General features: G+C 32.9%; 1 protein-coding gene across 1 annotated transcript; it reads left to right on the top strand.

The window, feature by feature from the left end:
- Nucleotides 1-1,571: 1,571 nt before the first annotated feature.
- Nucleotides 1,572-3,572, top strand: LOC132067713 (probable galacturonosyltransferase-like 3). The gene is made up of 2 exons (XM_059461016.1): nucleotides 1,572-2,562; nucleotides 3,261-3,572. The coding sequence occupies exons 1-2, from the start codon at nucleotides 1,838-1,840 to the stop codon at nucleotides 3,535-3,537; spliced, it is 1,002 nt and encodes a 333-aa protein (XP_059316999.1). The 5' UTR covers nucleotides 1,572-1,837; the 3' UTR covers nucleotides 3,538-3,572.
- Nucleotides 3,573-10,447: the final 6,875 nt, after the last annotated feature.

Raw genomic sequence — 10,447 nt, forward strand, 5'->3', positions numbered from 1 at the left:
ATTAAGTATATATATATATATAGTATATATGTATATATATTAAGTTATACATATATTTAGTATATATATTAAGTTATACATATATATAGTATATATATTAAGTTATACATATATATAAGTATATATAGTATATAAGTATATATATATATTAAGTTATACATATATATAAGTATATATAAGTTATACATATATATGTATAACTTAATATATATATAGTATATATATTAAGTTATACATATATTTAGTATATATATTAAGTATATATAGTATATATAGTATATATGTATATATAGTATATATATTAAGTTATACCTATATATAAGTATATATAGTATATAGTATATATATATACATATATATAGTATATATATTAAGTTATCCACATATTTAGTATATATAGTATATATGTATATATATTAAGTTATACATATATTTAGTATATATATTAAGTTATACATATATATATATATATATTAAGTTATACATATATATAAGTATATGTAGTATATAAGTATATATACTATATATATTAAGTTATACATATATATAATATATATAAGTTATACATATATATGTATACGAAAAATACTATTCTCGTGCCTTTAACGTTAGTACGTTAGTCGTATAAATATTTAAACTTTAATTATAAAGTTGTATAACATATGTAAATATACCTACAATATACAAATAAATACTATAATATATATATATAATACAAAAAATAAAAAAAAAACATATTTTAAACACTCCAAACGGACCGGTTCCGGTTTGGAGTTTAAAACGTAATAACCGGGAAGCAGTTAAGCGGTTTCGGTTTTTTAACCTGAAGCCGGTTCCTTAACGGTTCCATAACGTCTTAGGTTCGGTTGGGCCTATTGACACCATTAAGTTAAACAAGTCTATTATTCAAAAAATATGGGGCTCTAATGACGCGACATACCAACTAGGAGAGAAGAAGACTTTGAGGTGTTTAGGTACTTTTAGAGAAAAGTAGTGATACTTGATAACTTTATTATCCTAAATGAAACAAAAGTAACTTTTATAGGAAATTCTCTAAACTTGAGTGATCATCAAAGGAATTAACTCTACAAATAATATAACTTATTTTAGACCACAAGTTTCAAAAGACTTATTTTCTTTCTTAAACTCCGTGCCTAGTCAAATTATATTATATAAATTAGAATGGAGGGAGCATTTTAAAATTGAGCACTAGTAAGAAAAAATAGTAATTCTTTAAGTATAAGGATATAGTTGGAAACAATAATGGTTACTAATTATTGTCTTGAATTTCTAAAACGACTACGCCCTCCGTTTCAATTTATGTGAACCCATTTGACTGGGCACGACATTTAAGAAAGAGTAAAGACTTTTGAAACTTATGGTTTAAAATAAATCTTGAGTATTTATGTGGCTGTAAATCATTTCATAAAGTGAATTTATTTCCAAATTAGGAAAGAGATCTTTCATTTTGGCACGAATTAAAAAAAAATAGATTCACATAAATTAAAACAGAGGGAGTATTAATTTTACGAAAATGATTCTCATTTGGGGTCGGAGGGAGTAACTTTCACAGCTCTAACTCCCTTAAAAGAAAAAAAAGAAAAAAAAAATCGAATTATCCCTAAATAGAAAAATCATAAATCAAGAAATTACTCAAATTAAGACACATAACAATGGGCTCAACGGTCACTTTACATAAACACTTATTCTTCTCCCTTCATTTTTCCCAAAGCAAAAAAAATAAAATCCCCTTTTTAGCCTTCCATTCTCCCTCTTTCATTTCCCCACACACACAAAATCCCCACCACCACCACCACCACCACCAATCCCCGCCGTAATGCCGCCGGAAAACCACCTCATCACCACCGTCCTCCTCCTGTTTCTCATTCCAGCCACCGCTACCGCCGCCGCAAAATTCCGTGAAGCACCAGCATTCCGTAACGGGCAAAACTGCCCAAAAAACACACCACCAATCCACATAGCAATGACCTTAGACTACACTTCCCCTTACCTACGTGGCTCAATCGCAGCCGTCCTTTCCGTTCTCCAACACGCCACGTGTCCTGAAAACACATTCTTCCACTTCTTAGCTGTGCACCATCACTCTAACAACCTCAACAAAACAATTACCTCAACTTTCCCTTACCTTAATTTCACCGTATCTCACTTTAACCCTACATTAGTACGTCACTTAATTTCCTCGTCTATACGACGTGCACTTGATCAGCCATTAAATTACGCCAGGATTTACCTAGCGGATTTACTGCCTGTAACGGTAAATAGGATTATTTACCTTGATTCTGATCTTATTGTTGTTGATGACGTGGCGAAGTTGTGGAATATTGAACTTGAAGGACGTGTTTTGGGTGCACCTGAATATTGTCATGCTAATTTTACTCATTATTTTACACCTAAGTTTTGGGTTCACCCCACATTTTCGAATGTGTTTGAGAATAGAAATCCGTGTTATTTTAATACTGGGGTTATGGTTATTGACTTGCAAAAATGGAGAAATGATGGCTATACGCGTAAACTTGAGCATTGGATGAGAGTTCAAAAGAGGTAATTTTTGTATATATGAAAATACCTTAATTTGGATTATGATTATGTCTTTAACGCGTTTCTTCATTTAGAAGATATTCGGGTATAAGTATTATTTACCAATCAAAGTTTTTTTTTTTTTTTTTTTTTTTTTTTTGTGTTTTTAGTTTTGTTTGTTTTTTTGACCTATATTGCTTGAATTTTTCAAAAATATTACGGCATTTGTGTCAAATCCTTAGAAAATGCAAATTTTGTGGAAAGGTTCGATCCACCCTAACAATATTTTTGAAATAACAAAAATGAAGTTGAAATTTGATTAGTGAAGTATTTCAATTTTCAAGTGAAATTATAGTTTTTCCTCGTAACACCTCATTTTTTTTTTTTTCCAAATAAAACTTGTCCAAATACTCCTTTGAACTTTAATTCCAAATTATGATCAAATTGAACCAAATATTGTGTTTTTGCGTTAAACATTTTAAAGGGTGTCCTTGAAACTTGAAATTTGGGACTTCTATATGCGTTGAAATTATGTCAAATGAGTGACAATGAAGCTCGAATCTTCGATATTGTGTCAAATGAGTGACAGTGAAATTCGAATCTAAATTTTTGTATCGTGATTATATCATGTTAAATTGTGTGGATTATGTAACAAAAAAAGGTTTAAGTTATTAGGACACATATTTCTTTATTGATTTACTTAATTATATCTTCAACAATAGGTACAGAATCTACGAACTAGGTTCATTGCCGCCATTTCTACTAGTATTCGCCGGAAATGTGAAGCAAGTGGAGCATAGATGGAACCAACATGGGCTAGGTGGTGATAATCTTGAAGGACAGTGTAGGGATTTACATCCAGGCCCAGTGAGCTTGTTACATTGGAGTGGAAAAGGGAAGCCATGGCTAAGATTGGACTCAAAGAAGCCATGTCCATTGGATAGTTTATGGGCACCCTACGATTTGTTTCGACACGAGTCATTGTTTTCGGATAGCTGAATAATGCAGGGGAGGCTGAACCAAACCTCGATTAAGTATTTCTTCGCTATAGCGTGATTTTGATACCAAAGCTCGAGCCTGAAGGCGGTTAGTTAAGAACGGATGATTACTCGTCATGGACCACAATGTTTGGTGGTGGTAGAATAATTGTTTAGAGCTGGAGACAGTGATACTTAGTTTGTAAAAAGACGAATGAGGATAAAGGTATATAGGATAGGGTGATGTGGGCGGGAGGGTAGTGTTGGGATCCAGTGCAGAAAAAATCACCTTTGTTATTGGTGGGGTTAAAGAGAATTTTAACAGTTGGATTGAGGTAAATGGTGGATTTACCAAAGTGGGGTCATATGGGGATGACGTGGAGGTTTTTGATTGGTGGATGGGAACTTGATAATGGGATTTTTGTAAGGAAGTGAATGGATTAATGGGAAGATAGAGTGTTGCTTTCATGGATTTATGGACTTTTTACCTACTTCAATTATTTGCCTCTTTTTTTTTTTTTTTCCTTTGGGTTGTCATTCATAAATCATGAAAATTTGTTGTTTGATACTCTTTTTGATTGAATTTCTTTATATCTTATTTTTATGGTCCGCATCAAATCCACAATTTTTGTTAGGATCGTTTTGGAATTTTTATTGAATAGTTTTCGAAATTTTGAAACTTCTTGGTGTTTTCAATTAGCTTATACTTCTTATAGATGTTATCCATTCTAATTTGAGGAAAAAATGACGAGGCAATGATAGAAATCATTGGGAATACATTTTTGGATAAACGAAAAAAGAAATTGTGTTTGGATATTAATCTTTTTTTTCTTCTAAAGTTACTATGAGTGTTTTCACCCTAAAAATTGAACTACTCCAGACAGGCAACTCTAATGGATGGATTTTTGTTCTAATTTTGAAGAAAAATGTTGGAACTTCATACTCTAGAGAGGAACTTCCTAACTAAGTTTCCTAAAAATATTAATAAACTAAAAAGCTGGAGAACTTTTGGAAATTATTAAAACCAACGTCGTAGTCCACTTTGCTAAATAAAACTCAAGCTTTTTGTCATTGATAATCCGACTAATGCTTAATGATTAAGCAATGTGACCCTGAGATAACATTGACTTAGATTATATATTTGAGAATAAATTTACTAGAGGATAATTTGACCTTGAAATTTAAAATGTTATTGCACTTTCTTTGTGTTATTTTGCTATTTTAAGACCTCCTTTGTTACTTGGTCATAGCCTTTGCTTAAGAAAAGAAATTATGAATTGAAATATCATGATTTCCATCCCAACAGAAAAAGGAAAAATAAATTTTAATAACCATCAAGAGTTTATGGAGCATCACCCAGATTATTCTTACACTTCCAAAGCCAAAAATATATACTAAAAAGAAAAAGAAATTAACTTAAATAACCGTCTCCTCAAAACAATAACTAGCAAATGTATACTATATGTACATTGAAGGATCTGGCTCCTCTCCATTTCTCTTCTCTCCATTTTAGAGTTCTTACTTGGATAGGTGACATGTGTTTTATTTTAAAATAAATGGTCTAGATTAAATTAACTAGCCCATGGGTCTTAACCACAATTAAAGTAATAAATATTTCCATATATTTCTCTCAAAATATTTGGTAACCCACCAATTGAATTAAGGATACAATAATTAATATTCTACTAATAACAAATTATCCCACAGGAATTAACCCCTCCAAAGTTTAACGTTTTATATTTACAATTTATTTTCGCCAACTCTTTTTTTTTATCATTGAACTTGGATATTTCAAGCTAATAAATTTTGAGAACATCTCTTATTTCTTTTGGTGGCAGAAAGCTACCATTTGATTTTTTTTTTTTTTTAACATCGATATACAACCTATATATTGATTAAGACTTTTTATTGCGAGTGATGACAAAATGAGCATATTTAGAGCAAAAATCAAGAACATACTTTCGAATATGAAGTCAAATTTATAAGAGATTGATAATGATTTTTTTCAATTTTTTATAGAATAAGAGAAAGTTCTTTTGAATTGATTAACATGAAACTACCATTTTTCAATGATAAAAGAAAAAAGAAAGCAGACAAGAATAAATAATTTAGCTGCAATGATTGTGGAATATTGTCAAAAAATTTTGAAGCTAATATATATGAAAATATTTGGGAGTTCTTTAAACTGATAAGGAAGTAAATATATTGAATTATTAATTATCTAAACCATGGTTAGGGTCTTGCTTTAGTTAATTAAATCTTAGCCTTTAGTTTTAACTCATACCATGTGTCACCAATCCAAGTAAGAACTTGGGAAAAATGGAGAGAAGAGAAATGGAGAGGAGCCCAATCCGTACATTGAATAGCGACTCTAAATATTTTTGTTCGAGCAGTCATATATATAAGTTCCCTCAAAAGAAATCCATTTGTCCCAAAATATTAGCGCACTTTGTGCTTTTGAAAGTATAATTAATTAAATAACCAAAATTAGGATAGATGTCTTCGCTAATATTCCTTGCTAGTGTAAAGGACTTTTAAGCTATTAGGTCATCATTATTTATTCTATTTTTATTTTCAAGATTATGTATCTTCATTCTTATGAATAATTACTTGTATATATCTTTTGGATGATATGATAGTATTAAATAACTTATACAGGCGGATCAATTTCAACTTGTGCAACTCTGAACTATTCTATTGAGTAATGTTACCCAGCTCCTAGCTACTAGCACACATATCGTTGATTCCGTCCATCAAAGCTTAGGTGGATGGAAAACAATTACCTAACGTCTAGTCCTCTACTGAAATTTGAATTCTGATCTCTTATGATTTTCACCGACTTTATTGACCGGTGGGCTTCCTTAGAACTTACCTAAAGCCTTCCCCACCCACAAAAAGAACAAAATACAAAGTAAAACCAGTAATGAGCTGAATTTTGTGTCTTTCTCTTGTGCATTTGTCATACTTCCTCAGTTATAAGTGGTTATGTTTAATCCTCAGGACTTTTTTGTTTCTAAGGAATAGGTTATGTATACTGATAAAACTTGGGAATAAAGTAAAGCAATATATTATTCAATCTTTTTGTAAAAGTTGTATCTTATCAGGGAATTATTGTTTTCTCCTTAAGAGCTAACCAATCTAAGGATAACAATTACTTGATCCAAGCAATGTCTACATGAAAAAGCTGGAAACAAAAGCAAAGCTTGTAGTGTTTTGATATGAGAAAAGTAGGAAAGTGAATCCTCAAAAGACAAAGCGAAGAAGTAAAAGGCACTGAATGAAACATATGGTGGTGGGATCAGCACATTTTTGCAAGATACAGGTATGGGCTTAAAGGGTGACGATATGGCTTTGATAGGCCCAATTTCTCCTTATTACGTAAAAATATCGGGTCATTGGCACTTGTGTCCTTATTTTGTGTGGTCTTTGATTTCCGTCCCTCATAATGAACTACATTTTCATTGGGCATAAGTTAATCTTTACGCATCACAATATCCACAAGTTATGCCTGCATGTCTTTTGCCCTTAAAGAACTTATGCCTCAACCCCCAAGGGGCGTAAGTTCGATTGCTAAAGGACATAAATTAAAGATCAGCCCATTTAAAGGGCAAAATTATAGACCAACTCATTTGAAGGACAGGTCGTGCAATTTCTTCAAAAATATAACGCGTACTTTATTTGGAGCGTTATTTAATTTGTAACAACTTCTTAATTTATTTTTGCATGTTTATTTACTTTAGAACAACTTCGACATGCTATGTTTGAAGTTATGTTTACATATGATTGAAGTTTAGGAAAAAAATAGGCAAAAGTCATAAATTGACCCTTAAACTATACCCCAAAAGTCATTTTCACACTTAAACTTTAGTGGTGACCTATTACACACCTAACATATAAAAAGTGATATTAATTATCCCTCCGGACACCCAAACCCAAGTTTTAATAAAAACGTGGTAGTCACTCGCCCTACCGTGTTGCCACGTATTAAATGAATTAGTTTTACGTATTAAATGAATTAATTTAACGTCGACCCATTCATTAAATCCAAACCCGATTCGTTTCACCCCTTCATTTCATTTACCCCACCCGATTACACCCAATCTACACTCATCTTTCACCCACTCGTTAAAAAAACCCTACGTATCCTTCAATTTCTGACGAGATTCAACACGATCTGGTCAATATTTTTCAGATTTTCTTGTGTTTGTTGAGTTAATATCTCTATTACACCTATAATCGAAATTAGGGTTTTTGATTTAAGTTTTATCTAAGGGTTGCACTGGTGTTTTTGGTGATTTTCGTGAAGATCACACCTATTTCACGACTAGGTAAAGTTTCTCTCACTTTATTTTGTGTAAATCCACTACGTAGGGTTTTTTACATGTTTAGTTTTTTATGGATTATCGTGTAAATGTCATGGTAAATGCTTGAATACGTTTAAAAAAAGTAGTATTGTGTTTATAAAAGTGGTATAATGTTAGTACTGTTTATTGCGACTTGAACTAGGTTTTTTTAGATGTTTTTTTTTTCTTCAATTCTACTATGTTTCATGCTTAAATATGTCCAATATGTTGTAATAAGTAGTTGTGTGTGACTTTACTTCTTAAATCGAACGGTAACGATTTTCGAGGTTGTAAAATGTCTTTTGAACTAATTACTTTGAGATTTTACCATGGTGGACTTTTAAAAGGGTAAAGAAAGATATGTTGGGGAGAGGTTGCGATATTTATGATGTGGACATAGATAAATTTTCCTACTTTGAATTGATGAATTCTGTGAGAGATTTAGGCTATGACCCCGGGAGATGCTCACTTTATGCTAGATTGCCTAAAAGCTTACCCTTGATATGAATAACATCCGATAGGGATACAATGGGAATTGCAGCATGTTTGGGGCATGGGAATATTTTGGAGGCATTTGTATGCCACATGGTTGAAGAGCCTCAATTGGCCCCACTCTTATTAGAATATGCAACCCATGTGGTGGTGGTTGGGGGGAGGGGGGGAGTGGAGTATCTTTTGAAAAAGGGGGTAGTGAGGGAACATCTCATGTGGAAAATGCAGCTTTTGATGAGGCTGTCCAAACTACTAATCCTCCCACTTCTCCTCTCATCCAAGAAAATACAACTCCACCTCAACAACCTACTACTCCTCCAATCCATTCCCCCATTCCAACTAGTCCTACTACAACCCCTAATTATCCAAGTCCTGCCACTGTACTGCCTACTACTGCTGATTCTTCAAAAACAGAACTAGAATTGATAATGATGAGTGTGATAGAGATGAATTAGGATCATATCTAGAAGGATTTATTGAAGAAGAAGGAGTAGAAGTTAGTGGGAGTGATATAGATGAGGAGCTAAGAGCTTTTAGAGAGGAAAAGAGAGATGGAAAGAAGAAAAGAAGGAAGAGGGGTGAAAGACCTCCATTCCGCACGTGTTTAAGTTGGAACAGGAAGAAAAGGGGCAGAGGTGGGCTTTGATGAATCAGAAGGTGGTACTAGAGATGGTTTAGAAGGCAAGTTGGCTGGAGATCACCATATTACCCTTCTGATGAAGCTGCTAGCTTTGAGACTGATCCAGATGACTGCACTGATGATGATGGAGAAGTGGTTGAACAAAGACAAAAAGCAAGAAGAATGAAGGTAAAAACAGGAGTTGTGTTTGATAAAACTTGCAAGAAGGTTACATGGGAAACAGGTCTACAGTTTGAGTGTGTTGATAATTTTAGGGCTGCTGTTACTAAGTATGCAGTTGCTGAACATGTTGCTATTGAAAAGCATGTTAATGAACCTTTAAGAGTAAGGGTTAGGTATGTAGAGGGCTGTCCTTGGCTTTTATTTGCCAGTTTTGACTCTAGGACTTACAATTTTGTGGCGAAGAACTACAATCCAATTCACAAATGTGACCCTACAAATAGAAACAAACTTTGCAACTTCAAATTTTTAGCCAGTCACTATAATGAGAGGATAAAGGAACAACTAAGCATTAGAATTTTTGAGTTCCAACAGCTTATTAAAAAGGAGTTGGATCTTTATGTTGGGAGGACTGTATATAGGAGAGCAAAAAACAAGGTGATTTCAGAGATGATGGGTGATCATGTGAAGGAGTTTGGCAGAATTTTAGATTACAAAGATGAGTTGCTAAGGTCTAATCCAGGTAGTACATGTGTAGTGAGGCTTAGTGACGAGATAATTGAAGGAAGAAAAAGATTTGTAGGCTTCTACATATGCTTTGATGCAATAAAGAAGTCATACTTGGCAGGATGTAGGAAATGTATTGGTTTGGATGGTTGTTTCTAAAGGGAATTTCAACAGGTCAGCTGCTTGTTGCTGTTTGTAAAGATGGAACAATTAGATACTGCCACTTGTTTGGGCAGTAGTTGAGGTTGAAAACAAGCATAATTGGACATGGTTTATTAAAATTCTAAAGGAAGATCTCCAGTTGGGAGATGGGACAGACATGACAGTTATAACAGATATGCAAAAGGTAATATGAAGTGTTTAATTACATTATACTCATTTTAATTACATTATACTCATAATTGTTTCTTACTCTTTATTTGCTGTTTAATAACAACCAGCTTTTTTATTGTTCATAGGGTCTTAAAGGTGCCATAAAGGAGCAGCTGCCAAATGTTGAGCATAGGATGTGTGCTAGACATGTGTTGGCAAATTGGTCCAAAGAATACAGAGGTCTTGAGAGAAGAAACTGTTTTTGGAGGTGTGCAAGGTCCACATTTGAGGCTGAGTTGAATGATAACCTTGACTACATGAAAACATTAGGAGAGGCTTGTCTTGGTAAGTTGATATACTACAATCCAGAAAGATGGAGTAAGCTTTACTTCAAATATACCACACAAGTTGATAGTGTAGATAATAACATGGCTGAATGTTTTAACTCTTGGATATTGGTACACAAGACACAAAAGTAT

Source organism: Lycium ferocissimum, chromosome 8 (genome assembly GCF_029784015.1).
Source record: "Lycium ferocissimum isolate CSIRO_LF1 chromosome 8, AGI_CSIRO_Lferr_CH_V1, whole genome shotgun sequence".
Lineage (NCBI taxonomy): Eukaryota > Viridiplantae > Streptophyta > Magnoliopsida > Solanales > Solanaceae > Lycium > Lycium ferocissimum.